At 47.3% G+C, this 18,901-nt stretch overlaps 1 protein-coding gene across 1 annotated transcript in view; it reads right to left on the bottom strand.

Moving 5' to 3' along the window:
• The window catches only part of ESF1 (ESF1 nucleolar pre-rRNA processing protein homolog), a 72,396-nt gene that overhangs the window by 28,774 nt on the left and 24,721 nt on the right, over positions 1 to 18,901 (bottom strand). Inside the window, exons 9-10 of the mRNA XM_060230831.1 lie at positions 14,930 to 15,091; positions 5,234 to 5,358 (exon numbers count right to left, since the gene is read on the bottom strand). Coding sequence (XP_060086814.1) covers positions 5,234 to 5,358; positions 14,930 to 15,091 — 287 coding nt within the window. The remainder of the gene's footprint in view (positions 1 to 5,233; positions 5,359 to 14,929; positions 15,092 to 18,901) is intronic.

The raw sequence follows: 18,901 nt of genomic DNA, 5'->3' as shown, positions 1-18,901 counted from the left end.
AAATGCATCCCAACAGTGTGCACGCCTGAAGAAGCCTTCTGGGAAACGGCTTGGTTTTGCTAGCTCCTCCGTCGCGGCAATCCTGCGTGCGGGGATCGTTGAAGGCAGTTCATCAAGAAGAAGAAGTGCAGATTTATACCCCGCCCTCCCCTCTGAATCAGAGACTCAAGAGCGGCTTACAATAATTAGCTTCTCCCCCCACAACAGACACCCTGTGAGGTGAGTGAGGCTGAGAAGGCTCCCACAGCAGCTGCCCTTTCAAGGACAACCTCTGCCAGAGCTATGGCTGACCCAAGGCCATTCCAGCAGGTGCAATGGCATAATTGAGTATGGCAATGTGAAGATGGTGACTTTCATCTGACAATACAGGAAGTGGAGATGGGTGATTCTGGGCTATTCTACTGCCAAGTGGAAGAATGGACAGTCAACTGTAGCACTCCTCAAGTTCCAACAAGCGTCGGCTTGGCCAGGATACAGCAAACTTACAGTGCTTCCTCCGGTGTCAACCAATTCTACAGAGATCTGTTCTTCTGCATCGTTTTTCCGTTTCCTTTTGTTCCACCCTCTGGTAATGTTCCTTATTTTGATAGCTGCTATTCTCTTCTTGGGCTTCGAAATCAAATTCACCCACCAGAAACAATGGAATCTGAAGACATCAGTTCCATTCCAATGTATGAAAAGGAACGGGAGTTCCCTCAAAACAGAAAAATTTGCTACAAGGACATGGTCTCTCTGATGAGCCTTGTCGAGGAATGTGCATATGGGATTGAAATTGTAACCCGTTGCCGACAGTGTTAGATCTCCATGTGCAGTTCTTTATCACATTTAATAGGGTTTTGGTTTTTTTACATTTTCAGCTTTTGTGATCGGGAGCATTTTTGCATTGTTTTCTGCTTCCAGTTGCACGGTTTCCTCCGCTGGTTTGCACGTATGAGTTTGAAGCAGTAACCTCTGGGCTCCGAGCTAGAACGTGAGAGGAAAGTGATTCCCGTAAGCGTGTTCGTTGAAGTTGATGGAACTACAGTAGGCTTCAGGATGGGCTTGGTAAGAACGGCACGTGCAAAAACCCAAATCCTTCAGATGCTTTTTCAGCTTTGGGGAAAATTATTACCAACGAGACTGGATCTCCTCCTCCTCCCACACTTTGTCCTTTTGAGCCACAACAGTTGCTTTGAAGTGGACAAGCAACAAAGATGGCAGCCTCTAAACCAGGGGTATCAAACCCATGAGGGCCGGATCTGACATAAATGAGACCTTGTCGGGCCGGGCCATGAGTGTACCTATTTAAGATTAGGTAGCAGAGATATAAATTTTATAAAGAAAACAGACAAACACAAATATATATATTTTAAAAACTTAAAACATGCTTAAAACATTAGCACTCATTCGTCTTAAAGATGTTTTCTTTGTATTTCTCTCATGGGATCCAAGGAACTGCGGGGGGGGGGGGAGGGGGGAGTCTCAGCCAATAGAAGGAAGAGAGGCTTGGCTCAGTAGCTCTGCTGTGCGATTGAGAGAGCCGGGCAAAGCAAGCTCTCCCTCCCTCCCCCCCTCCCTCCCCAAGGGAAGAGCCTCAGCCAATAGAGAAAATAGAGGTTTTGCTCTGTAGCTCCTGTGCGATTGAGCAAGCCTTGCAACGCAAACTGTGATGCAGAAGGAAGCAAGATAAAGGGAGAAGGAAGCAGAGGACAGCCAGTTGCTTGGGGGCCTTATAGGAGCCCTATGGGGGCCTGATTCGGCCCCAAAACTGCATGTTTGACACCCCTGCTTTATAACATAGGAACTGGATAATAGATTTTTTTTTTTTAGGCTAGAGCAGTGGGTGGCGGACATTTGGATACGTTCCCCCAATATTGTTTTGTTACTCTTTGGATGCCAGGGTTTTACTCCCCTCTGGACCCCAGTGGTCTCCTAGAATGGAGTTTAATCAATTGCAAACTAAATCAGTTTGAAGGTTAATTTTATGACTTATTGTATATTTATTATAACGGACTAGGTTAAGTCTGATAACACTATAACTCTGTGAAGATGCTTTTGAGAGAAGAAAGAAGACGAAGAAGAGATGAAGAGAAATCTTTTCGTTAAAGTATGCTTATTATTATAGATTATGTTAGTATTGTTATATTATAACATTCTTTCGTCAATAAACTTTAAAAGAGAGAGAGAGAGAGAGAGAGAGAGAGAGAGAGAAGGAGAGAGAGGGAGAGAAAAGGAGCCACCTGTCTGGAGTCAAAATGCAACAGAGACCAAAAAAGGCAGCCTTTAACATGGTTAGTGTCTGGAAACCCTATTGCTGATGTTAAGCGACGGAGAAAGCCAATCGTTACAGAAGACAACAGCATCGGCCTTCCAAAATAGAATCTCCAAAACAAGTATTTCTTTGAAGGCTTTCCCATTGTTGTTGTTTTTTTAAAGCTCTTCTAAAATTTCTGCAGGCGAAATGTGCTCATCTTTTTTTACTATTATTCGCGCAACGCTATAATCCCTTTCCAAGGCTTGGCAGTCAATATAAATGATATTTCAGCAGCGCGAACGGCCGTTCCTTTGAGCAATGGAGAAATTATCAAGGACACAAGATCAAAGAAGGATTTTTTTTCTTTCTGTCCTGGATTGGAGAATGCATTTATTTTCCTTTAATCGGAACCGTCTCCCTTCCCCTTCATTTAGCTTGGCTGCCAAAGGCAAATGAAAAGTGGGCAGGCAGGATGTGACTAGAGCTACTTCAGGTCAATCGTTTGGCCACCTTGATGATTTCTGCAAACGCGCCAAGAACTTTGGAGCTTTAAAATCAGATACCTAAAGCAGCGGTGTCGAACTCATGTGTTATGAGGGCCGGATCTGACATAAATGAGACCTCGTCGGGCCGGCTGGGCCCTGTCCGGCCAGGCCATGTGTGCGCCTGTTAAAGATTAGGTAGCAGAGATGTCAGCTTTTTAAAGAACACAGACAAACACGGCTATTTTTTAAAAAAAACTGAAAACAAAACATGCTTAAAACATTAGCACTTGTTGGTCTTCAAGGTGCTTTCTTTGCAATTATCCTGTGCGATCCAGGGAACTGGGCAAAGGAAGCTCTGGCTCTTTCCTTCCTTCCCCAGGGAACCAGGAGGGGGAGGAGCCTCAGCCAATGGAGAAAATAGAGGTTTTGCTCTGTAGCTCCTGTGCAATTGAGCAAGCCTGGCAAAACAAGCTGAGATGCAGAAGGAAGCAAGAGAGAGAGAGAAGGAAGCAGACAAGAGCCAGTTGCTCGGGGGCCTGACAGGAGCCCTCTGGGGGCCTAATTCGGCCCCTGGGCCGCATGTTCAACACTGCTGACCTAAAGGAACAGAACGGTTTTTTTAAACTGGGGAATTCATGGGTTTCTAAAGTTCTCTGCACAAGACGTCTCCAACGTGGTGCCTGCCATGTGTTCATTGAAAATAGGTCAGGGTTAGATGGGGCTTTTGCCTGCTGACGGAAGTTATCAGCTGAGCAGCAAGGAGGTGGTTTTACCCAACTTCTCTCTCATCACTGCAGAACCTTGTTAATGCGATGCAGGGCTTTTTTGGTAGCAGGAGCTCCTTTGCATCTTAGGCTACACCCCCTGAAGTAGTGAATCCCCCAAGAGCTTACAGGGCTCTTCGTACAGGGCCTACTTTAAGCTCCAGGAGGATTGGCTACATCACAGGGTGCGGCCCAAGATGCAAATTAGTTCCTGCTACAGAAAAAAAAAGCCGATGTGGTGTGTTTTGTTTCTGGTGGTGGAAAGAGCCGTCAATCCGCAAATGCTTTGGGCAGCCCATCAAGGGGTTTTCGAGGCAAGAGATGTCCAGAGGTGGTTTGCTGTTGCCTGTGTCTGTGCTTCCTCAGTGGTCTCCCAGCTGAACACTAATCAGGGCTAACCCTTCCCAGCTAGCTAGGTCAAGACTCTTTGGTTTGAGGCTCTCCCAAACCTTGGAGAGGATTTTCGAGACAAACAGCAGTGGAGAAATCCACTCCTGAAGCCCGTTCTGTGAGCTTTTCTGCTGGATCCAACCCAAAGCACAGTGGCAGAAGAAAGACCGCTGTGTTCTGCAACACACTCCGATTCAGTGTGAGGAGATGGCGAGGTGGAGCATGGCCTGCCTTGCGTGGGCGTGGCCCTACCATTCCGGAAGCCTCTCCCTTTCGCGGCCATCTTCTGCCAGCGGGTGACAACTCTTCCCGTTTAGTTTGGCACTTCCCTCAGCGATCCCTCCTTCCTACCCGACGTTTCAGTTGTTTTCATAGTGTTTGGGATGCATAGTTTTAATCGTTTTAATGGCGTGCTTTTTGTTGCTTTTATCGTTTTTCAGATGTGGTTTTGTTATGTATGTTTCAATTTCTTGGCCCTTATGAGGGCAGAAAGAAGAAGATATTGGATTTATATCCCGCCCACCACTCCGAAGAGCCTCAGAGCGTCTCACAATCTCCTTTACCTTCCTCCCCCACAACAGACACCCTGTGAGGTAGATGAAGATATTGGATTTATATCCCGCCCTCCACTCTGAAGAGTCTCAGAGCAGCTCACAATCTCCTTTACCTTCCTCCCCCCCAACAGACACCCTGTGAGGTAGATGAAGATATTGGATTTATATCCTGCCCACCACTCCGAAGAGTCTCAGAGCGGCTCACAATCTCCTTTCCCTTCCACCCCCACAACAGACACCCTGTGAGGTAGATGAAGATATTGGATTTATATCCCGCCCTCCACTCCGAAGAGTCTCAGAGCGGCTCACAATCTCCTTTCCCTTCCATCCCCACAACAGACACCCTGTGAGGTAGATGAAGATATTGGATTTATATCCCGCCCTCCACTCCAAAGAGTCTCAGAGCGGCTCACAATCTCCTTTCCCTTCCATCCCCACAACAGACACCCTGTGAGGTAGATGAAGATATTGGATTTATATCCCGCCCTCCACTCCGAAGAGTCTCAGAGCGGCTCACAATCTCCTTTCCCTTCCTCCCCCACAACAGACACTCTGTGAGGTGGGTGGGGCTGGAGAGGGCTCTCACAGCAGCTGCCCTTTCAAGGACAACCTCTGCCAGAGCTATGGCTAACCCAAGGCCATGCTAAGCAGGTGCAAGTGGAGGTATAAAGGCGGGGTATAAATTATCCAACAGAAACAAGAATGTGGCATGAACAGGGTGAGCCATGAAATATGCTGTTTGTTGGGACAACTTTTATGTGGCAACAGTTTCCCGAAGCTGGGAAGTTTCACCCCGACATACCCTACCTTCTGTTTTTTCTTCTTCATCTTCTTCTTCTCTTTCTTCTTTTCTAAAAACTGTTCCCATGGGGTCAGCTGGTCCTTTCCTTCCAGTTTGTTTCTTACCATTTCCTCAGCGGTTTCTTTAAGTCCTAGGGTCAACCAGGAAGAAAAAAAAACATAGTCTAGAAAGCAATTAATTAAGACCTGTACTTTTTAAAAGTTTGGGAGAGGAGATGCATTACAGCACTGTAGCAACAATAAAAAAAAAAGGTAAAGGTAGTCCCCTGTGCAAGCACCAGTCGTTTCCGACTCTGGGGTGACATTGCTTTCAGAACGTTTTCACAACAGACTTTTTGCGGGGTGGTTTGCCACTGCCTTCCCCAGTCATCTACACTTCCCCCCACAGCAAGCTGGGTCCTCATTTGACCGACCTCGGAAGGATGGAAGGCTGAGTCAACCTGGAGCTGGCCACCTGAACCCAGCTTCCACTGGGATCGAACTCAGGTCACGAGCAAAGAGTTTGACTGCAGTACTGCAGCTTTACCACTCTGCGCCACGGGGCTCTTGTAACAACAATACATTGGGGAAAATATTATATGAATACAAGGTTGACTCAGCCTTCCATCCTTCTGAGGTCGGTCAAATGAGTCCCCAGCTTGCTGGGGGGAAAGCGGAGATGACTGGGGGAAGGCAATGGCAAACCACCCTGTAAAAAGTCTGCCGTGAAAACATTGTGAAATCAACGTCACCCCCGAGTCGGAAACGACTGGTGCTTGCACAGGGGACTACCTTGACCTTTACCTTTTTAATTGATGATTCAAAGGCATAGGGCCGAACGAACTTTGACAGACCTGCTCTTAAGTGGTTCCATACTTACCTGGCAGGGAGGTAACAAAAGATGGTCCACCCCTCATGTTTAGCCTGGAGAGGAGGTGGCTGAGAGGTGATATGATCACCATCTTCAAGTCCTTGAAGAGCTGTCAAGCAAGTCAGTTTGGGGCACTGGTTAAGGGTGCGGACTCTTATCTGGGAGACCCGGATTTAATTCCCCACTCTTCCTCCTGCAGCTACTGGAATGGCCTTGCGTCAATCATAGCTCTGGTAGGGCTTGTCCTTGAAAGGGCAGCTGCTGTGTCAGCCCTCTCAGCCCCACCCACCTCACAGGGTGTCTGTTGTGGGGGAGGAAGGTAAAGGAGATTGTGTCACTTTGAGACTCTGAGATTCGGAGTGAAGGGCAGGATATAAATCCAATATCTTCTTCATATAGAGGATGGGGCAGAATTGTTTTCTGTGGCCCCAGAAGGTAGGGCCAGAACCAATGGGTTGAAATTAAATCAAAAGCGTTTCCGGCTCAACATTAGGAAGAACTTCCTAACCATTAGAGCGGTTCCTCAGTGGAACAGGCTTCCTTCTTGGAAGGTGGTGGGCTCTCCTTCCTGGGAGGTTTTTCAACAGAGGCTAGATGGCCATCTGACAGCAATGAAGATCCTATGAATTTAGGGGGAGATGTTTGTGAGTTTCCTGCATTGTGCAGGGAGTTGGACGAGGTGACCCTGGAGGTCCCTTCCCACTCTAGGATTCTATGACCGTCAGAGCGGTTCCTCAGTGGAACAGGCTTCCTCGGGAGGTGGTGGGCTCTCCTTCCTTGGAGGTTTTTCAACAGAGGCTAGATGGCCATCTGACAGCAATGAAGATCTTGTGAATTTAGGCGGAGGTGTTTGTGAGTTTCCTGCATTGTACAGGGGGTTGGACTAGGTGACCCTGGAGGTCCCTTCCAACTCAGGAGGGGGTGGGCTCTCCTTCCTGGGAGGTTTTTCAACAGAGGCTAGATGGCCATCTGAAAGCAATGAGGATTCTGTGAATTTAGGGGGAGGTGTTTGTGAGTTTCCTGCATTGTGCAGGGAGTTGAACTAGGTGACCCTGGAGGTCCCTTCCAACTCTAGGATTCTATGACTGTTCCTCAGTGAAACAGGCTTCCTCGGGAGGTGGTGGGCTCTCCTACCTTGGAGGTTTTTCAAGAGAGGCTAGATGGCCATCTGACAGCAATGAAGATCCTGTGAATTTAGGGGGAGGTGTTTGTGAGTTTCCTGCATTGTGCAGGGGGTTGGACTAGATGACCCTGAAGGTCCCTTCTAACTCAGGAGGTGGTGGGCTCTCCTTCCTGGGAAGTTTTTCAACAGAGGCTAGATGGCCATCTGACAGCAATGAAGATCCTGTGAATTTAGGGGAGATGTTTGTGAGTTTCCTGCATTGTGCAGGGAGTTGACGAGGTGACCCTGGAGGTCCCTTCCAACTCAGGAGGTGGTGGGCTCTCCTTCCTGGAGGTTTTTCAACAGAGGCTAGATGGCCATCTGACAGCAATGAAGATGCTGTGAATTTAGGGGGAGATGTTTGTGAGTTTCATGCATTGGTGCAGGGAGTTGGACGAGGTAACCCTGGAGGTCCCTTCCAACTCAGGAGGTGGTGGGCTCTCCTTCCTGGGATGTTTTTTCAACAGAAGCTAGATGGCCATCTGAAAGCAATGAGGAGTCTGTGAATTTAGGGGGAGGTGTTTGTGAGTTCCTGCATTGTGCAGGGGGTTGGACTAGATGACCCTAGAGGTCCCTTCCAACTCAATGATTCTGTGATTCATTACCTCCCCAGAACCTGATCTGCAGAATTCTGCAGAATTCCATCTTACTACCTTTCCTATTCAATACATACATGAGGCCATTAGGCCAAGCAGGAGTTTGGGGTGACCAATACATGGTTAGCTCGAAGTTCTCTTCTCCCTCTAGACCAATCCTGCCCAGGTCTTCTCTTGTTTTTTATCTCCTCTGTGGCCAATGAATAAACCTAGGGTAGATTTTATCCTGGGGTTAAGCGTGTCAGACCGGTATCTGGGAGAGCTGCGTTCCAATCCCAACTCGTGCCATGAAAGATTGCTGGATAAGCGTGGGGTAGTCACACACTCTCCGCCTAATCTACTCCGCAGGGTTCTTGTGAGAATAAATCGGAGAAGAGAACAATCTAAGTTACTTCCCACCGGAGAGAATGGCAGGGTACAGATGAATTAAATGCATTTTGCTGGAATCAATGGACTACTCAATACTTTTAAGAAGTTTCTAATCCATCTGAAGCAAAGACAGGTACAAAGAGTGAGTTTTAATAACTGGTGATATGCCATGCGCCACAGGGGATCAGGAAGCAAAAACAAGGCAGTATGCACATGTAGAGCCCATGGCACAGAGTGGTAAAGCTGCAGTACTGCAGTCCTAAGCTCTGCTCACGACCTGAGTTTGATCCCGGCAGATGCTGGGTTCAGGTAGCCGGCTCGAGGTTGACTCAGCCTTCCATCCTTCCGAGGTTGGTCAAAAGAGTCCCCAGCTTGCTGGGGGGAAAGCGTAGATGACTGGGGAAGGCAATGGCAAACCACCCCGTAAAAAGTCTGTCGTGAAAACGTCGTGAAAGCAACGTTACCCCAGAGTCGGAAACGACTGGTGCTTGAACAGGGGACTACCTTTACCTTTTTTATGCATATATAAGTCATTTCAAAACTTCTTTAATTTCTCCAGATAAATCTTATCTGTACACCCTTTTCCCCCCCCATGTGAACAACCAATTTTGCTGGGGGAAAAGATGACAAGTTCATAACACATTGTTATTTATAAGGCCTTAACGGCTGCTTTGATTGCGGAAGAGCATTTCACAAATTAGAAACAGAGGACTTCCGGAAGAAAAGGGAACCCAAGATTCAAAGCTTCGAAAGTAATCTGATGACCATAAAATGTATTTGTTAGCATAACTATGGAAATCGCAGAACGCCACACAGATAAATCATTCTAGAGCGGCCAGGGAAAAGTGGGGAAAAGAATTAAACGAGTCAAACAATTATCTTCTCGTTGGCTTGAATTTATCAAGTTGATTCATAAGCCAGCTTATATTTAGCAGCTGTAAGAACGGAAAGACCAAAAGGATGTGCGGTTGCTTTTCTCCACCCCAGCATGCTTAGCAAGGAGCTGAAAGCATCAAACTGTTAACGCAGATTCTCATCTGCGTGGTGCCCCTTTGTGTCATGTTTGAATTCTAAGAAACAGTCAAAGTTTCTGTATCCCAGCCTGTCAACAGGCCGAAGAACTTGGATATCAAGTTAAGCACCGGGTTGAAAGAAACATCCTCTTTTCCCACAGCAATTGACATCTTAAAGTTAATGGGCTGGGGGTGAGGGAGGGGGTGAGACATTACAGAGAGAGAGAGAGTCAGTTTGGTGCAGTGGTTAAGTGAGCAGACTCTTATCTGAGAGAACCGGGTTTGATTCCCCACTCCTCCACTTGCACCTGTTGGAATGGCCTTGGGTCAGCCATAGCTCTGGCAGAGGTTGTCCTTGAAAGGGCAGCTGCTGTGAGAGCCCTCTCAGCCCCACCCACCTCACAGGGTGTTTGTTGTGGGGAAGGAATGGAAAGGAGATTGCAGGCGGCTCTGAGACTCTGTCCTTGAAAGTGCAGTTTCTGTCAGAGCTCTCTCAGCCCCACCCACCTCACAGGGTGTCGTGGGGAAGGAAGGTAAAGGAGATTGTGAGCCGCTCTGAGACTGTGAGATTCGGAGTGGAGGGCGGGATATAAATCCAATATCTTCAATAGAAACCATCTATATATCCTTTTTCTCAAGCGTGGTCCCCATCTATGGATACCTAAATCTGTGGATCGGAACCGTATTTATAAAAAACAGGTTTTTCTGCAAACTTGGGTGATTCCCCAAGTCTGCATTAAAAAAAAATCTGAAATCTTAAAACACACCCAGACACATCTGGGGCAGTGCTCCCTCTAAGTTGAGTTAGCGTGAGCTAGCTCACAGATTTTTAGCTTCCAGATCACACATTTTTGTCTTCGCTCTGGAAGGATAGCCCCAGAGCACAATAATTTAAGCAGCAGCTCACAACTTTAAAGCCAGTAATTCGCAAATTTAATGCCAGTAGCTCACAGAGTAGAATCATAGAGTTGGAAGGGACCTCCAGGGTCTTCTAGTCCAACCCTCTGCACAATGCAGGAAACTCACAAACACTCCCCCCTAAATTCACAGGATCCTCATTGCTATCAGATGGACATCTAGCCTCTGTTTAAAAACCTCCAAGGAAGGAGAGCCCACCACCTCCCAAGGAGGAAGCCTGTTCCACTGAGGAACCTCTCTAACAGTCAGGAAGTTCTTCCTATTGTTGAGCTAGAAATTCTTTTGATTTAATTTCAACCCCTTGGTTCTGGTCCTACCTTCCGGGGCCACAGAAAACAATTCCACACCATCCTCTAGATGACAGCCCTTCAAGTACTTGAAGATGGTGATCCTATCACCCCTCAGCCACCTCCTCTCCAGGCTAAACATGTCCAGCTCCTTCAACCTTTCTTCATAGGACTTGGTCTCCAGACCCCTCACCTACCAACCTACCTACCTACTTTCCTTCCTTCCAGCTGTCAAAAATCTGACATTCATGTATTGTGGCTCTCAAACATCTGATGTTTATTGTATGCGGCTCTTACGTTAAGCAAGTTTGGCCACCCCTGTTATAGACAGACTGAGGGAGGAGATGTCTATCAATGGCTACTAGTCATAGCGACTGGGGGCACTAATCCTCTGACTCTCAGAACCAGGAGTTAACGTCAGGGGAAGGCTTCAGCCTCTCTGTTCTGTTGTGGGTCATCCAAAAGAAATAGCTGGCTACTTTGTGAGACAGGATGCTGGAGTAGATGGACCACTTGTCTGACTCAGCAGGGCTCTGATCTTCTCAGGGGAAAGCCTCGGCCTCTATGCCCAGTTGTTGGCCATCCAAAGGAACTGGTTGGCCACTGTGTGAGACAGGATGCTGGAGTAGATGGACCACTGGTCTGACCCAACAAGGCTCTTCTGATGTTCTTATGAAGGCCTCAGCCTCTCTGCCCTGTTGTTGGCCCTCCAGAGGAACTGGTGGGCCACTGTGTGAGACAGGATGCTGGACTAGATGGACCACTGGTCTGACCCAGCAGGGCTCTTCTGATGTTCTTATGAAGGCCTTGACCCATACCCTGTTGTTGGCCATCCAAAGGAACTGGTTGGCCACTGTGTGAGACAGGATGCTGGACTAGATGGACCACTGGTCTGACCCAACAAGGCTTTTCCGATGTTCTTATGCACTGAACTAGATCATGAGGGAGTATTAAAAAAGAAAAAAACCCACTAGTTTTCGAGATCTCTTATTCAGCTGTGTCGAAAATAAAATCAGTTGTTCCATCTGGAATAGTTGGGCTTGAAGGATAACAGAGCCAGAAAGGGATTCAACTCCCCCCGCCAAGATTAGATTCTCTCAGAAACTGCTGCCCAAACCATTTCCAAGTAATGAAACGGTTTGTCTGAGGGGGAGGGCTGAGCAACACAGAGCTGAAGGAATAAAAGGAGCCGCTTGCTTTTAACAAAGCTTATGGTTACAAAATGCACATGTTCGCTGATTAAAAAAACAACCCGCAATAAAAAAAAATCACTTATTCATCTGTGAGGAAGTTCAAACACACCAAAGAACAATAATGAACACCTCAGAATGTGTGTGTGTCCGTTAACACATGTAAGGTTTAATTATTTTTTTCCCTCAAAGAACTGGGATTTTTGTTCCCCCTAACAAAGAAGAGAAAGATACTTTAGGGGGAAATGGGAGCCATGAACTCCAGAGCAAAAAAATAACACTGGGGCGAGTGGGTGGAAGTGCTGTTTACTATTATTTTTCTTCCACATGGAGAGCATTTCACAAAAATAGTTCTCCACATCAGACTGAGGTGGTAACATCATATTAAACCTTTACCACCTCACACGAAAGCCATTATGTGGCTGTCCGATAGGGTTGCCAGGTTCAATTCAAGAAATATCTGGGGACATTGGGGGTGGAGCCAAGAGACTTTGGGGGTGGAGCCAGGAGACGTTGGGGGGGGGGGAAGCCCCAAAAGCAAGGTTGTAAAAAGCATCACTGAACTCCAAAGGGAGTTCTGGTCATCACATTTAAAGGGACAGCACACCTTTTAAATGCCTTCCTTCCATTGGAAATAATAAATTATAGGGGCACCTTCTTTTGGGGCTCATAGAATTGGACCCCCTGGTCCAATCTTTTTGAAACTTGGAGGATGTTTTGAGGAGAGGCACTGGATGCTATACTGAACATTTGGTGCCTCTACCGCAAAAAGCAGCCCCCCAAGCCCCAGATACCTGCAGATCAATTCTCCATTATCCCCTATGGGAATCGTTCTCCATAGGGAAAATTGGATTGCCCAGCAGACATTTCCTCCCCCCCCCCCCACTGATGACTGTGAAGTGGGGGGAGGTCCTCCAAACTGGGGGACCCCCTGCCCACACCTGGATATTGGCAACATCACTGTCCAGTCTTGCGCCTGTCCTTCAAACGTGTGTCATAATTCAATACTTCCAACTTTTCGGTTGAGATGACAAATGGAGTTACGGACCAATCATTATCCCAGACAAGTGGTGCGCATCTCATTCCCCCCTCCTTGGTCTCACAGTGCCATTTTTAATATCAGTATTTTGCCAATAGTGCAACCTACTCTTTTCAAGTGATCTATCAAGCTTCAAGAATATGTGACATGACTTGTTTCTTAACAGGGGTCCTCTAACACATTAACGTAAAAGCTATGCACGCTGTTTCTCGTCTGGTCCACTTAAACTGATCGGTTTCATGTCTTAAGGGCTCCCCCTCCCCCAAAAAAACACCCCAAACACAACACATTCTCAAGCAAGCCTGTTCCCTGCCACGCCCTTCTGCTCATGCCCTCGAGACCCTGGAGAGCTGCTGCCAGTCTGAGTAGACAATACTGACTTGATGGACCAAGGGTCTGATTCAGTATAAGGCAGCTTCATATGTCCATATGTCATCTCTTGCCTTCAGAACCCTACAAGGGATTGTCATAAATTGGCTGCAATTTGACAGCACTTTATTATTATTATTATTATTATTATTATTATTATAGTCAATTTCCTTGCATGCACCTCTCTGCCAAAGTCAGACTGGTCATACTCTTCCCGCTAATTAGGCCTTCTCAAAAGGTGTGGTGGAATTTGTTCCACCCCAAGCAGGAGGACAGAAGTTTCCTCAAAAGTTTAGTCCTTCTTTCATCCGAGAAGACATTTCCCGGAGGTGTCAAGAAGTGGCTGACTCAAATTTAAACGGGTTGAGATAAAGGACTCTTTGGAATCAGCAATATATCTAATTCTCAGTGTGGCCCCAAGGGTGAATAATCCAAAGACTGGGACCATGGACGGACAAGATTAATCCTTCTATTAACACAAGAGAAGGTTTGCGGCAAAATACAATGTCATCATCATGTACCTTTAAGAAATGAATACCTTCAGCAGTGGCCACTGTGGGAGTTGCTAGGCAATCGCAGCAGTATTGCCAGCACGCATGCCTGGGTTTCTGTCAGTAAAAGCTGGGGGAAAGGGAGGCAGGGCCCTTTTCAGGGCTGTGTTGGCCTTGGAGAGAAGAGTCATTACGGCCAGGCAGCCCCAGCTGGCTCACTATTGTTCAACAGTAGCCACCTCATGAAAGTCAGAGCTGTGTAGTGATTAGAGGTTCAGACTAGAAACTGGGAGACTCAGGTGCGAATCCTCACTTGGTCACTGGGTGACCATGGGCCAGTCATCTACTGTCAGTGTAACCTACTTAACAAGAGTGTTGAGAGGATAAAATGGAGGAGAGCGGTGTAGCCCTCTAGTCTTTGGTCCCCTTTGGGGAAAAGGTTGAGTATAAATGAACTAAATAAATAATTGATGTAGCTGAAGATGGAGGGAACTGACAAAAGGTAGGTTTGGCTGGTGGTTGAGAAGGAGAGAAGGAAGCTAAGAGACGGAAGAGGATATAGGAGCAGCCAGGAGGAGGGAAAGAAGAAATAGCCGGGAAGCATTTACAAGCAAAATGAGATACCCGCCCCCCCCAGGTCTTTGTACGTCTCCCACTTTATTACACTGTCTGCTTTAAAAGTATTTTCCTCCGTTTAACACAAAAGACCCAAGTGAATGCTGGCTCTTACTAAGAAAGAAAGGTTACTTAATTGATACAGGTTGCAGGGCTCACTTTGTAGCAGGAGCTCTTTTGCATATTAGGCCACGCCCCCATGATGTAGCCAATCCTCCAAGAGGTTACAGAAGGCCCTGTAAGCTCCAGGAGGATTGGCTCCATCAGGGGTGTGTGGCCTAATATGCAAAGGAGCTGCTGTTACGAAGTGAGCCCTGGATACAAGGAAGGATAAGTTTAACTATTTGTGCAGCACCATTGTGGGAACAGCCAGACTTATTGAGAACCTCTTCCACACACGTATTGAAAACACAAAGACCTCTGTCAGTCAGTAGCTGGCAATCCATTTCACTTCCAGGGGAGGGAATAATCTCAACTGCATGTTAATAGCCAAGAAGTACTCTTAGTTTCTGTTCAAAGCAAACTTTGGTAGACCTCGTGTCTCAATTTCTTTTTACTCAGACATGTCAGTGATTTCAATCTCAGTGGAATGATATTAGCAAATGCAGAGCGTGAAAGCTTAGCCTTGGACCGCTATTTCAGTATTTTTGCTAGCATGTTTTTGGATGGAGAATTAAATAAAGCGACGCCAGTTCCCGTGGAGGAATGACTGCGTATTTTTCTACAGAGGATCTGACGCTGACGGGTGCTAGAAAGGGAACGGACTTGAAAAATTAGCACAGCAAATAAGAAAAACAACCCACCTGAAACCCATTTGATCTCCATGCCCATATCAGTTTCTTGATGTTTCTTCTCTTTCTCCTGGATACTCTGCAGGAGTTCCCTGTATTTGGCGATTTGTTCTTCTTCATCCTTGTGATGATGTTTGCACCCATCAAGGTCTGATGAGGGTGTTACACCTTCCTCTGTAAAGAAGGGGGGAAAGAAACCCCCCAAAATATGAGAATCTCGAGGTCGACTGCGGGGTGACATGATAGAGGTTTACAAGATCACGCATGAGAAGGTAGAGAAAGAAGGACTTTTCTCCATTTCTCACAATACAAGAACTCGTGGGCACTCAATGAAATTGCTGAGCAGTCAGGTTAAAACGGATAAAAGGAAGTCCTTCTTCACCCAAAGGGTGATTAACACGTGGAATTCACTGCCACAGGAGGTGGCGGCAGCTACAGGCATACACAGCTTCAAGAGGGGATTGGATAAACCTATGGAGAAGAGGTCCATCAGTGGCTATAAGCCACAGCTTATTGTTGGAACTCTCTGTCTGGGGCAGTGATGCTCTGTATTCTTGGTGCTTGGAGGGGCAACAGTGGGAGGGCTTCTAGTGTCCTGGCCCCACTGGTGGACCTCCTGATGACACTTGGGTTTTTTTGGCTACTGTGTGACACAGAGCGTTGGACTGGATGGGCCATTAGCCTGATCCGACATGGCTTCTCTTCTGTTCTTATGTGACACAGAGTGTTGGACTGGAGGGGCCATTGGCCTGATCCAGCATGGCTTCTCTTATGTTCTTATGTGACACAGAGTGTTGGACTGGATGGGCCACTGGCCTGATCCAGGATGGCTTCTCTTCTGTTCTTATGTGACAGAGTGTTGGACTGGATGGGCCACTGGCCTGATCCAACATGGCTTCTCTTATGTTCTTATGTGACACAGAGTGTTGGACTGGATGGGCCACTGGCCTGATCCAGCATGGCTTCTCTTATGTTCTTATGTGACTCAGAGTGTTGGACTGAATAGGCCACTGGCCTGATCCAACATGGCTTCTCTTATGTTCTTATGTGACACAGAGTGTTGGACTGGATGGGCCACTGGCCTGATCCAGCATGGCTTCTCTTATGTTCTTATGTGACTCAGAGTGTTGGACTAGAGGGGCCATTGGCCTGATCCAGCATGACTTCTCTTATGTTGACTCAGAGTGTTGGCCTTGATGGGCCACTGGCCTGATCCAACATGGCTTCTCTTATGTTCTTAACTTTCACTATTTTAGGCAATACGGCTGGGGCAGATGAAGACAAACACCCAAGAAGCAGGCTAGAGCAGGGGTGTCAAACTCATTTGTCACGAGGTCCAGATATGACATAAATGAGACCCTGTCAGGCCAGGCTACATGTGTCATGAAACGTAACACCAAGTAGCAGAGATATAAACTTTATAAAGGACACAGACAAACACAAATAAAACATCTTTAAAACATTAGCACTTGCTGATCTTAGCAGTACTTTCTTTGTATCTCTCCTGTGCAATCCAGGGAACTGGCGCTTTCCTTCCTTCCCCAGGGGACCAGGAGCGGGAGGAGCCTCAGGCAATAGAAGGAAGAGAGGCTTGGCTCAGTAGCTCTGCTGTGCGATTGAGAGAGCCTGGCAAAGCAAGCTGTGATGGAGAAGGAAGCAGATGACAGCCAGTTGCCTGCGGCCCTGATAGGAGCCCTCTGGGGGCCTGATCCGGTTCTGTTCTGTATTAGAGCAAGATGATAACAAAACCGTTTCCTGACTGCATAGTAAGGGAGTCATAAGCAAGCACAGAATTTGGTCAAACAAGAGTCTTCCCCGGACAAAATCTTATGCTTTGAAATGAATTAATATAAGGGACCCCTTTCTGTGAACCTTCTTTCAGAGATGTAACACTTATTTTTCACATGCCTTAACTATCACGCTAAAAATGGAGCTGCTTACCGGCTCTTGCTAGTGATTATAGGCTGGAACCACAAAAATGTTTAAGAATATAAGAGAAGCCATGTTGAATCAGGCTGTGGCGGAACCGGCCCGATTCTGCCTTCAGACCTGGTCCCGTCAACTCCCTATTGAGTCGCCAACTCCTGGAGGGAGCTATTTCTCCTCCGGCCACTTGGGCTCGCTGCCACCACCTGCTCAGTCTAGGGGTTCGGATTGAGAGGAGCAGGACTCCCAATCCCCCTCTCCAGCTCTGAGGCCAGGCCTGAAGGTCCTCTGCCACCCTGTACTTGGGTATCACACAGCACTTCTTCGGGGAGCCCCTGGAGGATTGGCACCTTATCCAACCACAGGCCTTCCCCCTTTCCCCAGGGCCCCCTTCATAAAGCGTGGTCTAAAGCGGTTGGGGATCTATGTGGTACAAAGTTTGACTGCCAGCATTCAAAACAGTAAAAATATTTAATTAGAAGAGAAAAACAAAAGAAAAAAAAAGCAGTTGCATGTAAAAGTTTAGCACAGCACAGCACCCGAAGAGCAATCAGAATGACAAATAAAAGGTGGATTTAAACGCATCCTCCCGTCCCTGGTCTAAACTTGCCCTGCCTTGTGGATGACTTACTCGGTCTCACTGCCTGGGGTCCTCTTCCTCTTGAGTAGGCCTCTCCCACAGTCAGGAGTCCACAGACTGACAACCTCTCTCCTTGAGGGCCAGCTGAGAACTGAACTTTTCCCGCCTCACTCCAATAAAACAAAAGAACTTCCTGCCCCTCTAGGAGGCTTTCCCCCTAGAGTTGATGGTTTAACTCCGGAAGGAAGGGGGGGAGTGAAGGGAAGGCTAGGCCCCAAAGCCTGCCTAGCAGTTTCATGTTCCCTCCCAACCAAGCACCACCATTTACTAAGATGGCGTTTCTCCACACAGGCCAATGGCCCATCCAGTCCAACACCATGTCACACAGTGGCCAAAAACCAGGTGCCATCAGGAGGTCCACCAGCAGAACCAGAAGTCCTCCTATTGTGCCCCTCCCAAAGCAAGAATACAGAGCATTACTGTCCCAAACATAAGAACATAAGAGAAGCCATGTTGGATCAGCACAGTGGGAGGGCTTCTAGAGTTCTGCCCCAGCTGGTGGACCTCCTGATGGCACCTGGGTTTTCGCCAGTGTGTGACACAGGGTGTTGGACTGGATGGGCTATTGGCCTGATCCAACATGGCTTCTCTTATGTTCTTATGTCTGGGACAGTGATGCTCTGTCTTCTGGGTGCTTGTGGGACAAGAGTGGGAGGGCTTCTGGAGTTCTGGGCCCACTGGTAGATCTCTTGATGGCCTCTGGGTTTTGACCACTATGTGAGACAGCATTGGATTAGTTTAGATGGGCTGTTGTCCTGATCAAACATGGCTTTTCTTATGTTCTTCATTGTATGTCAGGGGTGGCCAACGGTAGCTCTCAAGATTTTTTTTTGCCTACAACTTCCATTAGCCCCAGCCAGCATGGCCAATGGCTGGGGCTGATGGGAGTTGTAGGCAAAAAACATCTGGAGAGCTACTGCTGGCCACCCCTGATATAGAAGAATCATGAAATGACTGCTGCAGGTGGTGTGGTGGTTACACTACTGGACTAGGAACCAGGAGACCCAAGTTTGAATCCTCACTCTGTTGTGAAAGTTTACTGAGTGACTTTGGGCCATTGCGCTGTTTCAGTCTAGCCCACCTCACAGGGATGTTGTAAGGAGACTAAAATGATGTAACCCACTTTGGGTTCCCACAGGGGTGAGGCATAAAAGAAGTAAATTAAAGATTTACCATTTTTATGTACAATAGCTGCATGTATTTTACACATACATGCAAGTATGTGTCACAGTTTTTACATTTTTTGTCAAACGGCTAAGAGTCGTTCCTCCCCTGCCCGCCCCGTTTTACTCAACGTCACAATAAACACACTGCCCAGAATTCTGTAGTGTGCGTTATAGCTCCATGGATGAAACATCAGGAATCTGTTAAAGAAACGGCTGAGTATTGTTCTGCTGAAAGCTTTTTTTAAAAACGTT

This window comes from Heteronotia binoei, chromosome 1, assembly GCF_032191835.1.
Source record: "Heteronotia binoei isolate CCM8104 ecotype False Entrance Well chromosome 1, APGP_CSIRO_Hbin_v1, whole genome shotgun sequence".
NCBI classification, from domain to species: Eukaryota; Metazoa; Chordata; class Lepidosauria; order Squamata; family Gekkonidae; genus Heteronotia; species Heteronotia binoei.
The sequence above is the reverse complement of the archived record's forward strand: the minus strand, read 5'-3'. Positions and strand labels throughout refer to the sequence as shown.